This window comes from Chrysoperla carnea, chromosome 4 (assembly GCF_905475395.1).
Source record: "Chrysoperla carnea chromosome 4, inChrCarn1.1, whole genome shotgun sequence".
Lineage (NCBI taxonomy): Eukaryota > Metazoa > Arthropoda > Insecta > Neuroptera > Chrysopidae > Chrysoperla > Chrysoperla carnea.
In genome coordinates this window covers 59,170,520-59,196,568 of record NC_058340.1, presented here as the reverse complement: position 1 = coordinate 59,196,568, position 26,049 = coordinate 59,170,520, and the positions used below count along the sequence as shown (strand labels likewise).

At 29.7% G+C, this 26,049-nt stretch overlaps 1 protein-coding gene across 1 annotated transcript in view; it reads left to right on the top strand.

Moving 5' to 3' along the window:
- The window catches only part of LOC123297607 (glycine N-acyltransferase), an 86,384-nt gene extending 65,239 nt beyond the window's left edge, over window positions 1–21,145 (top strand). The window contains exons 4-5 of the mRNA XM_044879347.1: window positions 16,157–16,398; window positions 19,101–21,145. Of these exons, the coding sequence (XP_044735282.1) occupies window positions 16,157–16,398; window positions 19,101–19,566 (708 nt within the window). The 3' untranslated portion in view covers window positions 19,567–21,145. The remainder of the gene's footprint in view (window positions 1–16,156; window positions 16,399–19,100) is intronic.
- Window positions 21,146–26,049: the final 4,904 nt, after the last annotated feature.

Here is a 26,049-nt window from a genome sequence, read left to right as displayed (position 1 = left end):
ATTTTCACATATTTACATTAATAAACTCCAAAACAAAATTAGTCGACCCTCTACACTCTGCGCTATGAGAGAAAAATAATTCACCTTAAGTTTGCCGTTTGGTTCAATTTTATGTCTTTGAATCGTACAACGATAAACACGTTAACTATATGCAAATATATAGATGCACTCATAAAGATCATAATTACATTAAACATAATAATAAATATATGTATACTAGCTGATTCCCGCCCGCTTCAGTAAATACATCAGTAAATACACAGATTTCCACATCACCCATGATGTACTGTATATTGGGATGCGTTCCCGTTATTTATTGTGGCGGGATCTACAGTAGGCTTACACCACAAAAAAATTGCCACCCTAAAACTAAGGACTAATTTTGAAAATTTTTTTTTTTTTAAATATTTATTCATTTTTTAAATCTATTAAATTAAATTTTGTAATCAATTATATTCTTACGTCCTTTACTTTTTATGTATGAAAATTTTTATAAAAAACAACTACATTTCCATTTTTCATCACATTAATAAAATTTTATGTACATGAAACTCATAATCTCATAATAATGGATAAAGATATATAAACCTGTAAAATACTTTACTTAAATTTACAAAACTTCTCTGTAAACAACATTCTTCGTAAGTTTATCTGGTTGGAGAACGATGAGATCCTCAGGTGAACACACTCTTGAACACGCCACATAAAATTGACCATGAGAAAAACAGTCACTTCGTAAGTCTACACCGGCTAATTTTAAACTCTGACCACGTGCATTATTGATAGTCATCGCAAAGTAACAGTTTACTGGAAACTGCAACCGCTTAAATTCAAAATCATAGTCTGAAGGAATCAGAGGGATTTTTGGAATGGATACACTTTCATCCTCATACTTTCCTGTAAAAATTGTTGCTTCGATAACGTTTCTTTGCATGGTTTTTAGGCATAGTCTGGTGCCAGTACACAATTTTGTGGTATTTAAATTACGCAACAACATTATTGGTGCACCAATTTTTAGATGAAGAATATGAGGTGGTATTCCCGGTGGGTTGAGTGTGTATAGAAGCTCGACAGGATAGTGAACTGAAGCTTGCTCTATGTCACGAAATAGGTTAGTATGCGAAATTTGAAGTTAATCGGATCGATAGTTTCGGAGATTTCGTGATGAGTCAGTCAGTGATAAATCGCTTATATATACATGTAGGTAGTGAAATAAATAATTATGTTACGTGTTCAGTAATATGTCACACACAGGTTTGTTTGATGTATTTAAGTATAAACAACATATCATAATGATGATGCATTTTATTTAATTATGTCATCAAATAGAATAAAATAAATAATTATTTATTTTAAATAGGAACAAATCATTATAAACTCATTGATGGGTATATCATACATATAACTAAGTTAGGCCTTATCTAATGGAATAGACTATTTAAGGTCATCCGGCTGTTGTGTAGTCAAATGTGTAGCAAACTAGGCAATTTTTATGCCGTAAATGGAACAAAATGCTCCAAAAATATCGTAAACTAGGCAATTTTTATGAGGTAAATGTTTAAAATGCTCTAAGAATATCGTAAACTAGGCAATTTGTATGACGTAAATGTAATAAAATGCTTTAAAAATATCGGAAAAATGTCAAAGACCAAAGTTTTTTTATGTTTTCTTTTTGGAGAGTGCCGTAAGATAATGTTTTTTTTTTTTGCAAAAACAAATCTGTGATAAATTTTCTTCATGCTGAACAATTTTTTTGAAGCTAATTTACCGATTAATTTTTGTACGATTAACATTGGTACGTACGTACGAAAGTATTGGTTCGGTCGTACCCATATTTGTCACTTGTCAAACATTCCACTATCGCTTACTTTACCTTACCTATCGCAGGCCTTAATATATTTGCTAGTGTCCGACCGAAGGTCGATTTTTGGCCGAAGCCGAAGCCGAGCCGAAGCCGTAGGTTTAAAAACATGTTTTTAAAACTTTAATATTACAGTTGATCTCTAGAAGTTGATCTAGAGATTATGATCTCTAGAAGTTGATCTAGAGATTATGATCTCTAGAAGTTGATCTAGAAGTCAATCTAAAGATGATTAAAAAAATTACCTTGAAATTTATTTCAAAATAATAGCATTTTATAGTGTCCGACCGAAGCTTCGTCTTCGGCCACCTTCGGCCAAAAAAAACACCTTCGGTCAAACATTCGGCTTCGGCCTGAATTCAGACCGAAGTCGAAGGTTTGGCCGAAGGTTCCTAGCAAACGTCGGAATTGAACGAACTATTCTAAATGCTATTATTTTGAAATAAATTTCAAGGTAATTTTTTTAATCATTTTTAGATTGACTTCTAGATCAACTTCTAGAGATCATAATCTCTAGATCAACTTCTAGAGATCAACTATAATATTAAAGTTTAAAGTTTATAAAATCATGTTTGATAGCCGATTAATCGGCTTCGGCTTCGGCCAAAAATCGACCTTCGGTCGGACACTAAACATTTAGAACAGTGCGTTCAATTCCGACGTTTGCTAGGAACCTTCGGCCAAACCTTCGGCTTCGGTCTGAATTCAGGCCGAAGCCGAATGTTTGACTGAAGGTGTTTTTTTTGGCCGAAGGTGGCCGAACCCGAAGCTTCGGTCGGACACTAATATTTGCACAATAGAATCCTTCGTGGCGTGATTAAAAATTTTGCACTTTCAAAGAAAAAAAAAATTAATGAGGAATTTTAAAAAATGTTATGTAAATATATTAAATTTTTAATACACTTTTGAAGGGTACAACCTTCAAATTCTTAACAAAAAGAATTTAATGTATTATTAATAAAAAAAATGGCTTAAAGAGGTAAATCTACTTTTCATAAATAAAAAAATTGTTGATTGGAACTATTAAATAAATATTGAGCCACAAAATGGAAGCAGACAAAATGGAAGTGGAATATATTTTTGAAGAAGACACAAAAGAACCTACGAAAATACATTTTCAATTTTCAAGAGAATTCTGCATTCAATTTGGCATTTCGTTTGTAGGTACGTAAACATATTTTATAAATCTTGATCACCTATACAAGATTACGGAGTGAAAATAATTTAATGGTTCTTGTTCTATAACTTCTAAGGCTGGCGCTTAATTAAATACAAGCAACCAAGCATAGATTATTCCTTCTTAATTTGTGACATATAAGTGTCAAGGGAGCTGTACGAAATTATACTCAAGTAACACAGTTGAAGCCTCAATCTAAACTATTATGTACTGACCAAAATGCCTCATATTGCTTATGTGTCTCTGTCTCATATATAATTGCTCAGGAAATCCGTGTTTGCACTTGTAAATAATTTCGTTCAAGTAATCGATTTCTCAACGGTTTATTATGAAGTGATATAAAAACCCTTTGAAAGGATGTCAAATCTTCGGAAAGCCTACGATCTTATTCAGACCATATTTGAGATTCCATCTAAGATTGGCCTTTTTTAAGGTATCTCCTTTCAGGAGCAACTTGCAGTTCGCAAAAAAGCTCCCGGCTGTTTTTGCGAACTTTTATTTCTAGCAAGATCGTCGGCCTCACAATTTTCAAGAATGTTTCTGTGACCAGGTATCTCTACCAGGATTACATTCATTTGTTCCGTCAGCTCGTTTAAGGATATTCATGGCGTCCCCTTGAACGAAACATTTTAAATGCGTTGCAAAATAATTTCCACTTTAACAATATATTTAGTATATTATCTACTCGGATAATTTTTTTTAGCGAATTTATTAACTTTCATCACTGGAACACATATAGGTTGGTTTGGACCAACAATTCCAAAATTATCATTAAATACTTCAGAAATACAATTAACATCATCTGAAATATCATGGTTAACTGCCACGTTACCGCTTGGCGGTGGAATTGGTCCAGTGTTTGGTGCAGTATTAGCAAATAGAATTGGTCGTAAAAATACAATTTTACTAGCAACTATTCCCGAAATTATTACGTGGATTTTAATCGCTTATGCCAAAAATATATATCATTTATGTATAGCACAATTTATCAAGGGAATAATTGGAGGTGCTGCAATGGCTGTTGTACCAATGTATGTTGCTGAAATATCTTCACCACAATTTCGTGGAATTAATGGAATGTTTTTTCAATTACATTGTGCTCTCGGGGTGTTGTTCGAAATTTTACTTGGGTCATTTGTTTCTATAGTGGTTAACGCTTGGATTGCATTAATAATACCTGTACTTTTATTTGTAATTTTCATATGGATGCCAGAATCTCCGTATTACTTTTTGATTAAAAATGAAATAGAGAATGCTAGAAAATCTTTACGAATATTAAAACAAAGTGATAATATTGATAGACAATTAGAACATCTAAGAAGAGTTGTTGTAGAAGAACAAAATGAAGTTAAAAAAATTTCAGACATATTCAGAGTCAGAAATAATCGAGTTAGTTTCGTTCTATGTATCGGAATTATATCAACTCAACTTTTAACTGGATTAAATATTGTTTTTTGTTACACTCAGGTTATATTAGAAAAATCGAATTCACCAATCAATCCACACATATGTGGAATTATAATTGGAGTTGTCGGTTTAATTTGTTCTATTTCAAGTTTTTTTATAATTGATTCATTGGGTCGAAGACCTATGATGTTATTTGCCACGTTTGGAACAATGATACCGTGTTTCTTAATTGGCCTATATTTTCACTTAGATTCTACAAATTACCAACATATTAGTTCGATAAATTTTTTACCGTTCATTGCATTAATTTTACATCAAATAACTGTTTTTCCAGGAATTTCTGCCGTACCATATATATATTTAAGTGAAATGCTATCCACAAACATTAAAGGTTTTGCTTCACTGTTCATTTGCAGTTACGTATCCATAGGCCACAGTATTTTCAACATGTTTTATGCAAATTTATGCGATTCCATTGGAATGCATAATGTATTCTATTTGTTTTTAGGTGGGTCTTTTATAAGTGGAATTGGAACATATTTTTTTGTACCAGAAACGAAAGGAAAAAGTCTAGAGGAAATTCAAAAATGCTTAAGAACTTATCACATAAAACAGAAAAACTAGGGTCACACTAAAAATGACTGGCTAGGTGAGTTTACTTTCTCGTGTAATGAGTCATCCAAGAATCAAGCGAAACCTCGCTGAAACTCCACCTGTAGGCTCCTGAAATCAAGCTAGTAATTTCTGGTGCGGCCTTAATGTAGTTAAAATTCGGAACCCCCTTAACTTTATTGAGCTTATTCTCCAATATTTAAAATCATATAAAATTACAGCAAAAATATTGGAGAACTGAACGTGCCACTTCATTGTACCGGAATCCTTTTTTTCAAATGTTCCCCCGAAAGCTGACGATTTTCGGAAAAAATCGGTTATTTTGCTTAAGTTATTTTTTGATTAGTTAACTTCAAAACGAGCTATTAGCTATTATAGATAAAAATTACACACCCTGTATTGTTAATAAATTTCATAAATTGGTCATATTTTAATGAGAAATTTTGTTACCTATTTTTTTCATTATTTATTTTCGATCATAGTTATACCTCTATCATAGGATTACCTTTATTTATCAACCATCTGTACATAAATCATCTTTAATATCTTAAAAAGAATTTGAAATAAATTTACCGATCATTCAATCATATCGAAAAAGAAAAACATAAACAATTCATATAAAAATTATTCTATCAAGGTTATATAATAATTTTTAATAAAAGAAAATTCAGATCCTTTTCTTTTTTTAAAGACTTATAAATGTTTGTTGTTCATTGCCATCCGTTTACAGTGAGAAGCCGGCCGGGTGCCTGCTTGTTGGTTGCGTTTAGTAGTATCTTGACCTAGTTGGCAACTCTCCAGACAAATAGAGAAACACTGAATACCATCAATTGAAAGACAGAGAAAGTTATATTATTTTATATATGTATAGCTCATAGTCAACATATCTATACAGGCTGTCTAATAAAAAAGCGTATCTTACGTCGATTACGTCGATATCATATGCATTGAGCTATAAGATCCTTTAACAAACAGAGCTATAAAGTCCTATACAAATTGTCATATAATATATATATTATATGACAATTTGTATAGGACTTTATAACAAAAATTCACTCCAAATAATTACAATCCAATTTCTATCCTCGTTTTGCATCTTCGCTTGCATGGGGAGAAATTTTTTTTAAATTCATTTGAACGCGTTTATTTGATTTTTTACAATAAAATTCTAGATTTGAAAGAAAATTTTCCTTCTGATTTCGGTTTTCGACATAAAGGGGTACATTCGAAAATTCTTTTGAAATGTTTATTCTAAAAACATGTCGACAAATTAATATTTTTTGTGTTTTATTTTCTTCGAACACCTTAAATATACTATTCAAAGCTCCCCACAAATTTGCAACATTATATCTTTTATAGTTTCGCAAAAAACTTCTGGAATCTAAACTTGAGAAAATCATCCTTTTTCATGCTCTAAATATTATCAGAAGGGGTTGATACGAAGTTCCAACAGAAAAACAACTCGAAGTATGGTAGAAAAAAATTATTTTGCATTTTTGAAATGTAGATACAAAATTATGAACATAAAAACCAAAAATTTGAGCGGTTTTATAAAAATTATTTTGTTGTTGTAAAAACAGAAAAATAGAAGTTAAAAGAGAACTCTTGTCATTTCTTATTTTTATAATTAAACTTTTATTTGTAAAATTTTTTCAGAATAATGCAAAAAGTTGAATCAGAATTTTTTAAAGAAGAAAGTAATAAAGTTAACAAAAATACCAGGTGTGTATTTAATTTTTGCACACTTCTATTATTCTTAAAAAGTTTCTCCAGGCATTACGTCAAATTAATGTACTACTTAGTTTCTCAAAAGTTACTTAATAAACCTAAATGGTAAAAAATTAATAAATTGTTGCATTGTTCGAATTCTAGGAAAATATTAATTTAAAAAACAAATTAATTATTTAAATTATCACCTCGATTTTTTATTGCCAAATATATTAATCCGTGTTGACTTTGTCACTTATCTCTTAGTAGTTTGAAAATTATCTGAAGATGAACAAAGTTTACATAGTACCCAGGGGGTAATAAATCGAATCTCGTTGCAGTTGATAAGGACGAAGTATTATGCTTTTTAAAGTTCTGAAGTTTTTTTACGAATTCCAAACGAAGAAGCGGCACAACCAACCAAAACTCTTAGCACATATAATAATTTATTTTCGTCTAGCCAACAGCGTGGGACATGTTATTCAAGCAAAGGTTGGAAAACAATGATTTTTTTTTATCACGGCTTAGGTTTTAATGGCCTGTTTGACAAAATTATCATTTGGAGGATTTTCAGTTATTCTATAGCTGAAAATTTTCAATAATTTTAGGAAAATCTAAAAAGTTTTCAAATGTAAGGTATCCTTCAGAATGTTTAGTTAAATTATTAACTTAAGAGACGAACAAAGTAGTTGAACTCTTGACAAACTTAACAAAGCCATGAAATTTATAACGCCAGGGTTTTTTTTTTTAAATCGTGAACGAAGCAAGCGGTTAAGCTTTGCTCATTGATAAATACATCTCTGTCTCAGGACACATCCAGTAAATCGTAGACTCTCACATTACATTTATATCAACCATCTAATATACGTATGTGAAGTCCTGTAGAATAAACAATTACAGATCCTTGTGATATAATTCAAATGACATCCTCGAGTCATCATCAACTACAACAATTATACAGTAATATTCCTAGATTTATTTTTATGGTGAAATAGAAAAAAAATGTATACGGTACTTTTTATCTGTAAAAATATTTCACTTATTTTCTTTCCCAAATGTTTTCTGCTTTTTTTTTTTTCAAGTACAAATTTTATATGTCTGACTTTATATATAATTTCGAAGGTCATCTTATATTATTCATCTACTTATCAAATTTTGTTTTGCTATCTGGATATCTTATATCTAGTTTAATATTTTAGAATATTTAATAGAAAAAATTATCCTTGAAAGGACTATATGGTTTTAGGTATAGGCGGAATTATATTTCTTCGTAAAAATATCCGGCACATCACTTATTTTTGGCGGATATCCGGCTCCGACAAGTTGTACTTCCTATTTGAATTTTACCATCTTTTTCACCTAAAATTTCAGGTACACAATTATTTTGACACGCTGAAATACTTCCTTCTTACATATATCATGCTGCTATCTTATGCATACTACCACGTTAAGAATTGTTTTCGCTTTAACCAACTGAGCCACCAACGTTGCCCAATGTGGTTTTAATTTTTAAGAAAATTAGCTCTTGATCTTCCATTTTTAACACCCGAACCAAAAAAGGCGTGTTTTAGGTTTAACCGCTTCAAGTGTCTGTCTGTGACATCGTACCGCCTAAACAAATGAACCGATTTGTAATTTTTTTCGTTTGAAAGGTAATTTAATGCGGAATGTTCATAGCTATGTTTCAAGTGCGAGTTTAGGGTTCCGTACTCGGAACAACTAAAAACTTGGCGATGATCCTAGAAATCGGTCCAGTTTGGAGAAAATTTTAAGGAAAAATGTAATTTATGGAGAGTTTTCTTAGATAAGTTTCAAATGCGAGTTTAGGGTTTCATACCCGAAAAATATATCGGAGTTTTTTAAATTTCGCAAATTTTACTTGTTTCATTTTCTATTTAAACTATGTAGACTTTTTAAGATAGTTATCTTTACTAAATGTTTTCATTGAGTTTACAAGAACTCTTGGAACTTTTTTCATGTGAAAAAGCAGAGTTTCGGTTCTGTGCATTCAGCAGAAAAATTCTATTAAAAAAACACTATTTGTATTGGGTATAAAATTTACATAATATTTGAGCTCCTTGGAGAAATCGAATTTTTCATTTTTTGAACTAACTAGAATTCTGAAGTAAAAAAGAGGAAGATATGTAATTTTTTAAACAAATCTAAAGTTTTGAGATGATTTTTTTTTTCAACATCACGGGACACTGGACTTTTTTCATTTTTTGAACAACCCAAACTTCCAATAACTAGAATTATGAAGTAAAAAAGAGGAAGATATATGCTTTATTAACAAATCTAAAGCTTTTGAGATGGTTGTACTTGCAACACCACGAAACACGGGTATTTTAATAACATTCTGATAAGACATAATTTATCCATTGTTATCAATAAATTGTTAATAACAGAAATCATTCACTTCATTTTATGGTGGTTTGTTCATTAAAGAAAACGAACAACGAACAATGTTTTTTTTTTATTTTATGTGAAAGACAAGACAAAGTAAAATAAAAAGTACTTTCTTTTTATAAGTTATATATAAATCTTTCTATTTGGTGATTACATTGATGACTAAATATTTGCCTTATTCTTTTACATCTATAAATATTTTTCCGAGTTTATCAGTATAAAAATTAATTAAAAAACTTTTGGAAATAAAATCATAATAAATATACAATTATTTACTTTCTATTTTCGGTTTTTTATCGAAATCCATATTATCAAAATATAAATTTCGAATATAGTTTAGTTATTAATTTTATATGGTTTGAAGGACAATTAAAGATAATTTTGGTATTAATTTGTTATTCTAGAATATGAACGTATTTATATTTTTAATACAAGATCGCCAAATTTACTGGAACACTTCCAGAAATCCCATAAATATCTTCACTTTGACTCATTTGATGTAAATATTACGCGAATAAAAGAAAATTTTTAAATCTGTACAATATGTCGCTTCCACTATATTCGAATATATGAGTTTATTATGTAGTTTATTGTGAAAAATGTAATTAATAAAAATAAATTAAATAAGCTTATAAAATTATTAGATTATAAATAGACTTATTTTTAGACTTATTATATTAAAGACTTATTTTTACCTATTTTATAAATTTATGGTAAATAGGATTGCTTGATGACCAATACATAGCATAAAACAGAGTCGCTTCCCGCTGTCTGTACCTATCATGTTATTATGTATGCTTAGATCATGAAAACTACGAAATGGATTTTGTTGCGGTTTTTTCTAATAGATAGAGTGATTCAAACGTTTATATGTATAATAGTCTAATATAGTAGAGTAAAAGGTTGAAATAAGGGTTGAAAGGAATGTGGTTCAAAAACTTAAAAGTTGTACATCGATTAAGCTCAAATAATGACAAGATATACAACCAGCTACAAGGATTGTTTTTATCTATTTTTATCCTTCGGGGGGTAGAGAGGTGGACCGAGAAAGTGGAGATGAATAATCAAATATTTTCAAATATCCCCAAATGGGGTATCAAATAAAACAGCATGACGTGTACATTACAAAGTAAACCCTACGCAAGAAGGTATGAGGGAGGGGTGAAATTGGGGATAGAATGTTGCCCAAGAAAACGGGTAGTTCACAGCTAGTTAGTCAATAAGTATGACCTATAGCGTGTTGAAAACAATAGACCAGCGACAGAAACATCAATTTTCCAAAAGTTTGCTTTAATCATACTAATATTTTTGAGAATTGGAAATATTTTCGCTTCCTAAATTGGCACATTAAACCCGAGACTAGCTTATTAGTCGCCTAGACGAGAGATCAAATTTAGGCTTACCAGTAACCGTTTTGGTTAATATGATAAACACTATAATCATATATTTCTTCAAAAAAAATCCCTTCCACTCAATTCATTCAAAATTGAACATATTGAACAAGTACTTTTCATTTCATTGAGTCAAATAAATTTGTGTCATTGTAATAATTTTGTGTGTGCATGAAATATGCTTTATCACGTATGCTTCTCAAAAAAACGTCAAAAAGGGGTAAATATTTCGATAAATAAATAATTCAAATGCACTAAATAAATATATGAGAATCATATCATTAAAAGACATAAGCATAGTACAAAGTTTTCTAGTAAAATATGTTAGGAAAAAGACGGGGTTCACATGCTTCCAATTCAGCACTTTCAATATCTTGGTAAAGTTATCCAAGTAAAAATGTTAATATTCCATTAGTAAAATTTACCTTGTAACAAAAAAATTATAATGAAAATGAAAAACTGTTTAAAAAAAATTCAAGGGAAATGTGACATTTAGATAAACCCTTATTTTTTATTTCAAGCTGATAATTTTAGTCATCTAAAAATGAATGTTTATTAAAAACAATTTTCACAAAGATATGCGTAGGAGTTTAAATATACCAGATGCCTTGTTTCTAACAAAAGTATACATTTTATACAAACGAAAATATTATGTTTCAGACAATGTCTAAAAATAAACGTTAAATACTCAACGTTTAAGAAGAATATGTATAGCGAAATTTAAAAAAATTAAAATACATTTACCATTTAACCTTGTTAACAAAGTATTAAGAACCTATTTAATATTATAATTTTTAAAATGTCAGAAATATTTTTTTTGTTACTAAATATATTTTATTTATACGGTTAGAATTTCCCAACGAAACAAGCTGATACTAATTACTGTCTGGTCTGAGGATTTTAAGAAAGTTAAAATTAATCTAACAGGACTTAATGGTCTGGCTTTTGGTTTCCCAATTTTTTTGGAAAGTATTGTACCTTTTGGTGACATTTTTTGACTACAACTTGAGAACTTTTTACCCGACCAAAAGTTTGCCTTTTGATTTCTCATTTTTAAAGAGAATTTTCTCACAACCAGTCTGCCACGTACTTATTCTCACAGAAACCGTGTGCCATAGATACAGCGAAAGTTTTGGTGCTTTTTCAACATAATTTCACTATTTTTACCTAGTTTTTGGCATTTCTGCAAATTTTGCAAATTTGGATTCTCACTGCATTCTTAGTATCTGCATCTGACTTGGCATACTGATGCGGCTATTGAAAGCTTTTAATTCCTATACAGGCTTTTACTTCACCTAGTTTCTTTTATGTATTTTATGCTATTGTCTCTTGGTAACATATTATTTCTTGAAAAGGTAGATTGAAAGCTATAATTTCGGGGAAAATTGTCCTTACCTTATGAGTTAAATTGGAAACTCAAAACACAAAAACAAAAATAAGGGTTGCCAAGCTTTTTCAACAAGTTGGCCTGGCAACCTAGTTTTTCTTAAGATAGATTGACAGCTATGATTTCACAAGAAAATTATCCGATTACCTTATGAGCCAAATTGCCCTCCTTTATTTTTTCAATCAATCTCACTAGATTGTCATTGTTTTTACTGATTATCGATGACAAGTGATTTTGTGGTCCAGTTCCGGACCATAAGCTTCTTTAAAATCCCTGCGATGTATAAATTGCACTTGCTACTCAGGTTAACGGAAATCTTTCTTAAACAACATGTATAAAATAATTAAGGTTGATGAAATAATAGAAATTAAACAAAAACATTTGTCGCAATATAATAACCATGATAATATTATTTCACCGTAGAGAGAACCATATTTATGTTGTAGAAATAATGTAAAAGTAAGAACTTACAACTAAATGGAACTTAGTTTATCCATTAAATTATCTAACCACTTACATTTATTCATTATACTTTTGAGTGCTATTCTAGATTATTTAATTTACAAATGAAACATAAACCAGTTCACTTTTTTTCTTTTCAATTTCAATATGTTTATAGACGTTTACTTGCAATATAGATCAGTAGAAATAGGGTTCGGCCACAAAAAAAATTCGTTACAGTAATCTCGGTCATTTTTTGCATTGTAGTGTAACTTTTTTTTACCATTTATCAGAAGTAGACATATCAACGAGTAAGTGAGCCAAAACAGAACTCTGCAGGAGTATCTTAAATATATATTTTGCCCAAGTTTCAGCTTCATAGAAATGTTTTTGTCAAAAAAATAATTAAAAACCGAAAAACCGTATTTCCTCCATTTTTTGAAATTTTTTGAATTTAAAGTGATAATGGTAAATACAAAAGTTATAGATATTTTTATTTCCTACAGCTTTTACATTTAACTTTTTTGAACATAGGATGCAAGTTTAGTCAAAAATCGCGAAAAACTGTTTTCAGCCGAAGTTTTAATCCGAATAGCTGCTGTCGGTTCGATTAATTTTTTTTCTTCTCACTTTTACTGATCTATTTCTACTGTTCTAATACAATTTTACAACATAATAAAAATTTTCTTGGAACGTGTACTTCGCATTTATAGTCATTAATTTTTAACTATATTTTAAGTAGGTACACGATAGTGAATGATGACTTAATCTTAAATTTTAAATACCTCATCGGTACAAAATTTCGTCCACTTTCAACTGACTGTATCATTATATTTTCGTGAATTTGACGCAACAGATATGAGGGTTAGCTACAAATAATTCGCATATAAACAATTTTTGATGTACACATTCAAAACCTGCCAAGATTTAGATATTTATATCTTGATTTTGACTATATCTGTAGGTTTCGGCTATATAAGAAGATTTTGGCTATATGTTCGATAAATTTGGAGAGGATTTCATACCAAAGGATAAGCCTCTGAGTAGTTGGATTAAAACGTAAGAGGTGGTATTTTTACAAATATTCTAAGCCTGCCGTAAATTACTCTTTCGGAGGGGATTTGCAGTCAAAGAATAAACCTTCCAGACGTTGAACCTAAATGTAAGACTGGTTTTTAACCAATCTACAAAGTGTTTTGGTTATACTTATGCAAATTTTGGAAGAGGTAGGAATCTTCTGTGAAAAATGGTAAGCCTCCGAAATGTTAGTTCTAAAACGATTGGGCGCATATCTAAAAAATATGAGACACATTTCTGCATCTTTTATCGACATTCAAGGGTTCTGGACAATAGGCTAAAAGCTTATTACCATTTCAATGTTATTGTAATAAATTACCGCTAACGTTCGAAATGAAAAAACAGCAATTAATGCATTTTCTATTTATTTTATATTCATTTAACTAAACTTGACGTTATTTGAGTCCTTCAAAAACTGATGGAGATGGGCCAGATCTAACTAACCAAATAAGATTATCTATGGATTACTAGATGAAATTATGTAATTAAAGATTGTAAGAGACATTATTACATACATGTAGTATTAAAAGCTATATGTAACGTATAATATTTTGCACCATGTTTTATTGATACATAAAACTTTAAATTGAATGTTGATTTATGAGAATTACTTTTGACAGATCCTAACAATTCATTAATCACTTCTGTCTTATGGTATTTACACGTTCATTCAAAGTTTCATTCCAAAAAGGTATAAACCTTTTTCTTTTAACACTAACAACAGATTACAACACTTTTGTTGAAAATGTTCTTTGTTTCGTCAGAAATAGTTTAGGGATAACTTTTATGACACAGTACTCAAAAAATTTATGGTATATCAGTTACAAAAAAGTGGATTTCAGGACGGCAGTATTTTGGATATTTTTTCTTATTGAAATTAAGTAGAGATGTAGTACGCCTAGTATCGGAGAGCGGCTACGTGCGTTAGTTCACATTCTAGAAAAAAGTTGCAATTTTAAAATCATTTTAAAGCAAGCTTTTTAAAAGCATTTCCATGTCCTTTCAGTATAAATTAGAATATAATTGCCAGACAGTTTTCCCAATGCTTTCACCGCGACAGGTATTATTACAGTAATTAAATAAAACATGTATCAAATCACTTAAGGTGTCTTAAAAATGTTTTGGACGATATGGGCGGTTATAGTATACATGCTTTGTAGTCAAATAATGTGTTATTTTTAACTCGAATTTACCACGCAACTTCTTATACTAAATATTGTGTACCAAGTGCTGTGTTAATATAGATATTTCCCTTCATTCACCAAAACTCCTAGTTTCTGTTCAACAGTAAAATTTATTAAATTATATTTGTGTCTAGGTGGAGTTTCCCTTTTGTCTGTGATAGTTTTTACGCATTTCCACGAAATATAAATGTAGTTTTCATAATGTTGAAATCTTATTAAAAATATAATTGGTTATGATGACAAAAAATTGTACAAGCGAAGGATCATTTTCAAATTGAGTATCTATTCAAAGAGATCTAGTAAAAGATTTGAATAATGATGTGGTCTTGGACGAATTTTCAAAGAGAAAATACAAAGTTCCAATTAAAATGAAGAATAAAATATTTATTAATAAAATTGAAAAGAAAATTACTTTATCAAGATTAATTAATGTGTTGTATAAAGTAATATTAAATAAAAAATGATTTATTTTGATTAAATTAGTCATTATTTAATAGTTTTTTTAATTAAAAAATTGTCCCCTTTTTCAATTTATAAGGACTTCAATCCCCAGAAGACATCCAACAAAAATCCGCCTACAAGCAACAGCAGTTGTAAATGCGACACTACTAGCGCGAGTGGTGATGTTAAAAAAACAGATAATCGGATACGACACTTCACAAAGCTAGTAACTATATTTTGTTTTCGAGACTTTTTCACTCATTAACATAATTATTTACATTTCATGGCAAAGTAAAAAAATAATTTTAAAATTACAAACATTCGAATCTTTATTTAAAAGTGGGTTCAAACAGAAATAGAACCAGAGATCATTACCACCAAGTTTTTTGTTTTCACATCTTAAAGATAAATGCAGATCGAGGAAAAGCCGAAGAAATTTAATAATAAGACATTTCGATGTATTTTTCTAATCATTCATCTTTTCGAAATTTTATAAGCTCAAAAGATTTGCCTCATTTTATTCAAAATTTATCTGTGTAACTATTATTAACCTATGGATAAACAATTATTATAGCTGACCAAAAAATATGTAAACGAAGATTTTTTGGGCTGCTAAGGTGCTGCAAAATTTCTTCCCTGATTTTGCGCTTCGTCTGTTAAACTGAAAAATTAGAATTCTCTCTTAAACAACTGAAAAATTTTACTGCTGCTTCGTTCAAGAGAATTTTATCACAATTGAAGTATTATAATATAGACACGATAGCATAAAAACTTGTATGCTATTTTTATATTCTTAAAATGCGAACAAGGCTAACAGCCAAATCGGAGCCATGAGAAGGTTTAATAATATAAACCGAGAAATTCCGATTTTTATATTGGATCCCTCAAAAATGCCCTTAGTTAGATTATTTTCCCTTAATTAAGTAGCTTTCTACCAGAAAAACTAGAAAAACTTCGTATCTGTTTAATCTTCTTTCATTAACACACATCTCGTTACCAATAATATCACAAATAAAACATTGTATTTTTGGAATATAAATTGAAGGCATTTTCTTTTTGTTTCAGCCGAACAGTAATATATATGAAAGTTTTAGTGTGTTCTGTCCATGTGATCAATTAGACAATTTGCAACTGTTAGAAGAAGAAGACATACTTATTGATTGGTCAAAACCAATATATTTAAATTTTACGCACAAATTAATTATGGAACGTATAGAAGAATTTTATTCAAAACGTGGGACTTTAGAAAAAGTTTCCGGAGATATATATGTTTGTGAAGAACCTCCAGCAGAATTAAATTTTGATCAGTAAGTTCGAAAAGTCTATATAATTTAATAAAATTTTTCATTTTAGAAAATTCATTCGATTCATTTATTTTTTAAATATTTGCTGGAATCAAGTGACTCTATTTCAAATTGATTTTGATTAAAAATGAATAAAACTTTTTATCGCAATAAATATGTATATCGCAATCATTTTTTAAGGATTTTTTTCAACAGGCTGATTGCGAGAAAAATGAGGTGTTAAGTATCAGGGAATATGATTGGCCGAGAGCTTTTATAGAAATCGGGGAGATTAAAGTACAGAAGTCCATATAAGCCTTATACTATAAAGTCGAACTTCATCCATCTGATAACCATGTGAGACATATTATTTATGAAAATTTATTGATTGATAAAGACGCCTATCATAGTTTTCTATCGAAAAGAGTTCATTGGCTATTTTTGATTAAATTAATTTTAATCAATTTCTTCCGTCATCAACGGTTTTTTGCAGGCAAGTTTATACCATTATTTTATCTTTCTTCTGATACCAATTTCGATTGGTTAACAGATCGGTGTAGAGCTGTTCTCTGTCGATCTGTTGAACAATTGAAATTGGTATCAAAAGAAATATAATTTAATTAAAAAAATGGTAAAGGCTTCCCTGTAAAAAATTTTCATGGAAAAATTTATTAAAATAAATTAAATGAAAAATAAGTTTGTCGTCAATAAAATTTCATAAAAAATATGTCTCATATGGTGAAGATAGACTTTATACCGTCCCTTAGACTATCAGGATTCATTATACTACACTTAAAAAGCGTTCAAGAAATTGTTTTGCCTCTACTGTTAAAGAATATAAGAAAAAGAAAATCTCAAAAAAATAATATCCCGTAGAAAATACTGTTTGGGTAAAAAATTGTCTTATATACTTATCGAATTTTATCAAATGAAGACACCAACAATTTTCTGCGATTTTTAAATTTTTGCAAAGAGAAAATTGTATAAAATCGTTTTAAATGGAAATGAGTAGTACCCGAAAACGAACCGAATTATTTTACCATTTGAAGTATAATTTCCGAGATACTGCTTGAAATTCTAAGGGGTGTAAATATAAAAAAATCAATCTTAAAAGCCTGCCTTAGTAGCTATTATCTGTAAAAAAAATTGCTAATAATGTAGGTATCGGCTCCGCGTTCACTTTCCGATAAGAATTTAGCCTTAATGTACAGCAGTGTACGGGATTTTGCTATTAAAAAAACTTGTTAAAGAATCCAAATAAATCGTGTTTGATTGTGTTACCTAAAAACATTGTCGATATCGTGCACCTGGCATTCACTTTCCCCAACACTTCACCACGTTTTTGAAGTGTTTGCTAACTGTTGTTGTTCTCTTTAAAAATGTTACCTAAATCACGTGATTGCGTGTTTATCCTACTTAAATATCTAATATATCAAAAAGCTGTATTATAATATTTTCAAATACAATGAATATATTATAATATTTATAATATAGTCAAACCTCGATAATCCGAATCACATGGCGAAGCATAAATATTAAAATTCTTGAGATTGTCGACTAAATGACTTTCGTAGGCAAAACAAATCGAATTTCAGCTTACAGAAGTTTTCTACGGCTCTTAAAGAAATTTTTTTTAAATTGTTTTATCTATATTTTTATTGTGAAAAATTAGACGTTTAAAGGTAAAAAATTATTGAGGTTCGACTGTAAATCCAAATGAACTTTTAAACCAATTGTAGTACAAAACCAAATATTATGAAATTATTTCAAACATGCAGAATGAAAATTGTGTATTGTTATTTTAACATTAAAAAAATGTTGCTTCAAGTTCGATTATTTCTTGTTCTAAATGCTAATTATATAATCAATGTTGTTATATGCATGCCATATTAAATAACATACAATTTTGGTTTGATTATACGATTGTTACGTATGAGAATATCTTGGGAATAATTGTATTTGGGGTTTAGGAAAGGGTGGTATAAATCCAATCAAATTCCACCATCATCTGGTTTTGGAATTAATTTCAGCATACAAGAAGAGTGATTTACCTGAAGACATTCCCTAGCACTAAAAAAGTCTCGGTCTGAAGTTTAGGATACTTTATATTTTTATTGCCAGATCAATTTGATGCATGATCAAAACTGCACTTACGATAGCAAGATCCAGAATGCACTACCTAGACCAAGACTTATACAATGTTCTCAGTTATCGCAAAACTCTTGCGAGAATCTTACGAATTCCTTTTACCAATTATTTTACCCTACAATTTCATTTCGATCAAATTTACAAGGACAAACAAATAACTATTTACGGTGTTAACCTTGAAATCTAAAAATTTAAATTATATAAGTGGAAGGCTAAATTTTTGTTGACGATTAGCGATACTGTCCATCGAAAATCAAAAAACCAAGGGGATGACTTCAACAAAATAATAAATAAATCTGTAAAATTTTTTACAAGTTAGTAAAAGTTTTCACGAGTCTTGATGCAAGATCAAATATAAGCGTGCAAATCCAAAACCAAGGTTAGGTCAAGATTTTGAGTCTTGGTCTTAGTCTCACCATCTATAATTTGGAGACTTGACGTCTTCATAAGACTTGCTTTGAAGTTTGTTAAAATCTTTACAATTGAGATCGCGAACTTGAAAAAAGTCTCTCTGATACCCTTGATAAAATTTAATTATTATATAATAAAATTATTTTAAAATTAAATTTTTGTTGTAGATTACCACCGGATGTTGAATTAAGACAATTAACAGCAGAAAATGCTCAAACAATACATGATTTATATCCAGCAAATGACATGGAATGCGTTGAAGTATTTGAAAAATTAATAAAACAACTTCCAGCATACGGTGTATTCTCATCATCTGGTGAATTAGCTGCATGGATGGTGCAATCATATTATGGTGCTATGTTTTCAATGCAGACAAAACCAGAATTTCGACGAAAAGGATATGGAATATATCTAGCTCAGTACCTGACTAAAATAGTAACAGATCGTGGATATTTACCGTTTGTGGTAATCAGGCCAGAAAATGATGCATCTAAAAGTTTATATACAAAATTAGGTTTTAAAAAAAATTATGAAACAGTACGTGCAATTTTACGGCCGCACAGCGAAAATGGTGACGCAAATGAATCGCCTGGAGGAGGCGAAACAAATGGTGAACTAACAAACAATAATTAAAAAAACATGATAATGACCCAAGATGTTTTATCATCACGGAAAAAATGTCCTCTTCCACGCACGTTCGTTCCAAACACGCTCGACTCGCGAAACGTGAGTACGCGCTATGCGATTCACGCACACGCGTTATGTGCGCGACACCGCTCTATGCTCGCGCGATTTCGATTTTTTCTCTAATATTTCTCTTTCAATGCGCTCTATTTATGTAGGGATTTAAACACGAATTACTACTATTCATAATATACATATCATATTTATTCAAAAATCCTCAATACTTTCTAGAATTCTACAACACTTAGAAATTTAACAGATCAAAATTATGATTTTCTAACATAAACAGTTAACACCTTTTTTAACTTAGAATGGCCTACATATGGAACATTGAGCAAAACTTAGAAAATGATTTTCATTCTATCCAATGCGGCGACCGCAAAAAATGATTCCGTTTTTATATAGGATAAAACTTTCTATAAGGAATACATGTAGTGACTCCAATCACTTGTCTACATAACCCTGTAAGACCTTAATGCGAGAGCGAATCAAATTCAGTCATAATCCCATAGAGTTTGTGTTTTTACTTTTCTCAGGAATTCATTGCCGGCAAAATCTTATTTGTGCAAGAAAATGATTTATACAAATCACACGCAGGTGTTGTAGATCTTAAATTTAGAGATATTGGAGTTGGTTTCTTCGAATTATCTTAACTATTTTCATTTTTAAGCGAAAAATTATGAAAAACATACCGAAATGTAATTTAAAATAATTTTGAAAGTCAAGTCTCTTTGAATAAGGCAAAACAAATTTAAAGTTGATAAAAAACTTGTTCCACTGAGTACTTGATTTTAAACAAAATTGTTTTACAGCACTGATCGTACTTCACGATTCCTCGAGATTTTGATGGGGCGTTCGAAATATTTAGTTAAAATATAAAATTACTTGAATAAAATTCGTTCGCAATTAACGAAAAACACCTATCCAATTTATTTGCAACACTTTAAAATCGAAGAAAATGATGAAAAACTTTAAATAGGAAAAAAGTAGGGGAAAATCCAATTTTATTAAAACCAAGATGATAGACTACATCTGTTTAAGGAAAAACTTTTGTAAAAAATTACTTGGCAAATAATGGGAACTTATTATAAAAGTCAAATCAAATCTTCGGAAAAAATCGCATCCATCAAGTATGCGTAGAAACGGAGTCTAAGCTTCGGGGAACACCGGGGAAAAGTTTGTGAGACTAATTGATTATTATTTAAAGTGATAGTCGATGAAATTCCTAAAGATAGGAAGTGATGTACGCATTTGAAATCAGAAAATGATTGACTTCATTATATGCACTATCTTTCTTTAAAGTTACATTCTTTTTAAAAACGGAACAATTTTTTTGGTCACCGTTCCTAATATTTAAAACAATTGCAATAAGCACGAAATAGTTTAACACAAAAGAGAGATCTCTTTCACAAATCAAAATTTAGTTTTTGTGGACCAAACTGATTTTGGCTTAGTCTAATCAATTTAAAAATTAAATTGCTTAATTAACGGAAACTTCCATAAAATCTAGCATTAAAATTTTTTGTATTAAAACCTAATTTTTACATTGTATGTAATTTATATGTAATAACACTAAATTCGATGGAAATTAGAACATAAATTCTAAGCCAAAAAAATATAATATTTTTGTGATTATATTCTAAAAAATAAAATGAAACAAAAAAAAAGTATAAATAGAATTTATATTTGTAACTATTTTCGAAAATAAATCTCTACATAAATGTTAAAAAAAAAAAAATGTTTCCAAAATTTGACGTGATAGCTTCCATTAAACGATTTTAAATAAAGACATTATTATGAAATATTATAAGAACAATTTCTGACATGCAATAACTTTTAATAAAATTACCATTTTATCTGCTAAAAATTATATTAGTCTTAATGTAATAAAATAAAAATAATAATTTTAATCTGAAAACTTTAGTCCAGAATCATTACCCTACAAACTAATAATATTACTTAACAAAAGGGCATTACGGTGAAAGAGCACAAACTGAAAGATCCTATAAATTATTATACTAAGCGAAAGGATTGCCCACGGGAATGTCTTAAACGCGAGCATAAATGGTCCACAAGATTATTATATTCTGCCGAAGTCCATACCTACTTGTTTTAATCTGCCAAAGTCCACTACTTTTATGTACTCTAGGATTGCATATTCGATACTGGTAAATCATGGTCTGTAACCGAAATAATTTACAACTACTTCTTACATTCCTCGTCCCATTTGAGACAAGCTATAACTAAAACCAACCTCTTCCTAAACAGTCCGGGAAAGAATTCAGCCAGGAAGCCTCTTTCGTTCTTTCTGTGGGAAAATTTTTTCGGTCAGAGAAATTATAACGAGTAAACTCAACTAGAATAACGAGTAAACTCAAAAATTCAGACATAGCTTTGAATATTGATTGAGTTTTTTAAGTTTGACGGTCGGGAAGTAAAAACATTAAATTTATGGATTTATACGGGACCACAAGTATGACTATAGTTAAGCGATCAGTGCCGCCCAATCAGAGCCAGGGGGCTTGAATCGCTTGGTTAATTTCCAATAAGAGGAAACTTGGCAGCGAATCGACTGCTTGATGAAAAGAAAGAAGAATAGCTACTGCTTTTCGTTAATAAGTTTAGAAAATTTGCTTCGAAGATTATGGATCAATGCGTAGAAATGTTTTCCATTTGAATAATTGATCACTGCTCAAACAAATGAGACCTATGGTAAAATGAACCAACATGTAATCCTACAATCATCGAAAACTGGCATAATCGCAGAAACAAAAAATCACTCCTTGCAGGGTAAGTGATACAAATAAAATGCTCAATGAAGCAATAGCCACTGAGCACTTCGGTCCCAAGGACACAAAATTTCAAAAGAATTTCCAACATTAACTTAAAATCACCATTTTAAGACGCAAGTCTAGAGCCATTTACATTAACACATAGAAAAATATCATAATTGGATAATTGGAGTTTTTTTACTTTTACCAATTTAAAGATTTTGTACTAATTTTTCGAGTAATCTCGATTATTTTTATTGTATTCATATTATAACTAGTCCGTATCAAATTTTAATTGGTAAATAATTTTTTTTTCTACTTTAAATCCAAAAAATGTTATTTATTGACAAAAATTTGGAAAGTACGGTATGTTCTTAATTACATCGCTTAATTGAAAAAAATCCCTTTAAGATTCTGCATAAAAAAATATTCCGTCCACTCAGGAACCACCTAGCCCTGACGGATACCTTTATGTACAAAATACCACTCAATTACTACGTAAATTGCAGAATTTTTAAATAATAAGATAAAATTTCGAATATTTGGCAGATATTGGTTTAAATAAAAAATTGCCATTTAAAACAAAATATTTATAAATAAAATTAGTAGAATGAATTTTCATAATAAATTGTAAAAAAAAAAATTGGAAGCTAAAAAGCAAAACTAGTTTAGTTTGTTCCTTAATACCTTTTGATGGCATACATCATACCATAATTTTAAAATGCTTTCAAAAAATAGTTTCTATTTGAATACAGAAAAATTGTCCTTATTTTTTAATTTTAGAAATATGTTAATATCGCATGGATATTCAATGAACAGAAACTACTCGAAATAATAACCTGCTGGCAGGATAAATATCAATATTTTTAAAACACAATTTTTTTACTAAATTGAATTTTTGAATGTCGGGATCGTTTTGATTCAATGTGATAGTGAGTGTGAATATAAGCCTTGAAAATGTAGCCGCAATGAATGGAGCACCTTCCTTGAAAATATATTTTATAAAAGTTCTGGGTCCAAGAGCCATTTGAGTAAAAGTTGCTAAAATAACTTTTAGTTTAAGCATTCTATTTTTTTTTTACCATATATTATCGGCAATAATATTGCCTTAATGTAAAAACTAATGGGCTTCCAAACACGTTTAATTCGCTGATGGGGGGTAGACAACTGTTTTTTAAACTTCAGTCTATTTTTTGGGGGAAAGTGAGAGCTTTCACGGTTCTATGGCTATATAATAAAACTGCTTTTGTAACTGTGGTAGTATAGCATCCTCTTAAAGAATAAGATTTCATCCCTTTTTCGCTCTCACCGGCGAGTTTTTTGATTGAAGACTGCACTAATACTCAATGATCAGATATCAGCGAGGGTGCAAGCTTCAGTATGGAAACATGATAGAATTTGGGAATAATAATCCGTTTTTGTGTGTCAACAAGTATGAGTAACTTCACTGTTAGCTTTTACTTCTTTCATAAGAGATTATTTTAATTAAATCTTAATTTGGGGGATAGAAAATTCGCCAAAATGTTCAAATACATACTGTACCAATAGCAATCCATAAAAATTGTGTGGGAACGAGCTTGCCTGTAATATAGTTTAACGTTAATGTTTATTTTTCATTAACAAAAATTGCTGCAGAAAAAAGTTACTCATTTTAGGCTCTGCTAATCTGTCGTTAAAATATTTAACAATCAAACTGAGAAAAACACCAACAATATTGATTTTGCCGACGCCATATTGACAGTGTGTAGTTTTAGCGCCAGGTGGCAGAAAGTGGAACTCAATTTAAATGACTAGGCTAGGCAAGTAGTTATAAGTTATCAAAATAATAAAAAAACACAATTTGTTTCTAATATTACGCCTAATGCTGAGCCTTTCTGTCACCTCACAGGATTATTTATAACTTACTATAGTTATAGATAGAAAAATCAACAATACTATATATTTCAATAATAATCTATTATATTTTATGATTAATTAGTAGTTTATTATTTAAATGCAGTTTTAAATAATTTTTTCCAAATGATTATATTTTTAAATGTAATTATTACTGATGAAAAAATCAATAAAATATATTTGTCAATTAAAATATTCTAAATATGAGTTGTTACAAAAAAGTTCTAACATTTATGTGATAATATTGCCTATATTTTTCCATAAATGGGAATAATTTTGTTTAGTGTGAAGCTGGTACATCAGTTCTGTACTCAACGAATAGGGTATTTTTCATACCAAGGCTCTTGGAACCATATAACTAAATAAAATAATATGAATCTTATGAAAAATAAAACAGTAGTTTCATGATATCCAAGTATATTAACGTAAAGTTTTCATAAATAAAATAATTAAGTGGAAATAAATGGATACGAAAATTTAAATTTGTGATATTTTGCAAAAATAAATAAAATAAATAAATTACTGTAAAATGAAAATTGACTACATACCTTTTTTAGATGAATAGAAAATATTTTTTAAATAAAAATAAATTACTTGTTAAAAAGAAGAAGCTGCATACATCGATTTGAAAATTTTATAAAGCAATTTTTCATATTCATAGAAAAAACAAAAATATAAACAATCCTAAAGAAATTTTTTTGTTTACAATCAAATAATAAAATCACAATAGTTTTTTCAACAATGGCCTAAATATTAATTCAAACATATAGTTGCAGCTAGCATTGTTTTAACTTTGAACATTTTTCAAGAAAGCCAAATTATGAGATTTCCATAGCCGATTCATAATGTACATGATTTAAAATAAATAAAAATATATCTTTAAATATTTTGAGCATTATTATTTCTGAGTTCTTTTTATCACCCCCCCTCCCCATTGAGAAAAAAATAAAAAAATTGAACTGGAAATATCGTCTTGTAAATGCAGACATTTATGAAACGCATTTCTGCTGAATAGTAAGCTGTCCAGGCTGTTTGGAGCTCACGCTGAAGAAAAGTTCATAAAGATTTTCAAAACTGTGAGCAAAATCTGCGATGAATACGACATGAAATTCCCGAAGACAAGGCTCGCGTCCAAACAAATTCAACGCTCGAATGTACATACCGTATATCGATTTGATTTTGAAACATTTACAGAATCGATTTTTGAATCATCGAATTATTTTATCAAATTTTGCTAGTCTCTTTCCCAACCAATTGAAAAATTTTGATGAAGACTCTTACACTCAATTTTTTAATCATACTGTTCTATTTTGCACGACGATTTCCGTGGCATCTGGGTATTTCAAAGCACTCGATATTTGCTATGAATATACGTTTTCAAATGTCTACCAAATACTTCATGTTCTGAAGCGACAAATGAACATATTTCAACTTTGCGTCGCCTCAAAACATACCTTTGACCGACAATGTCTGAATGTCGGGAAAATCGCTCATTATACATCGTGGTGTAGAGGTCGATGTGGACAGAGTTTTGGAAAAGTTTTTTTTATACCTCGTAGAATTAACTTATTGAAAAATAGTGACTGAATTTCACATTTTGACATAATAAAATGTTCTCTTACTCGAAAAAATAATTAATTGTTTTTATTACCCTAATAATGACCTAACATGATGAACAAAAGTTCATGAAACTGATATTTTGGAAAAACTTTGGAGACATACTTGCCATTTAATTGAATGTATGTGGACAAAACTTAGTGTAAAGTGA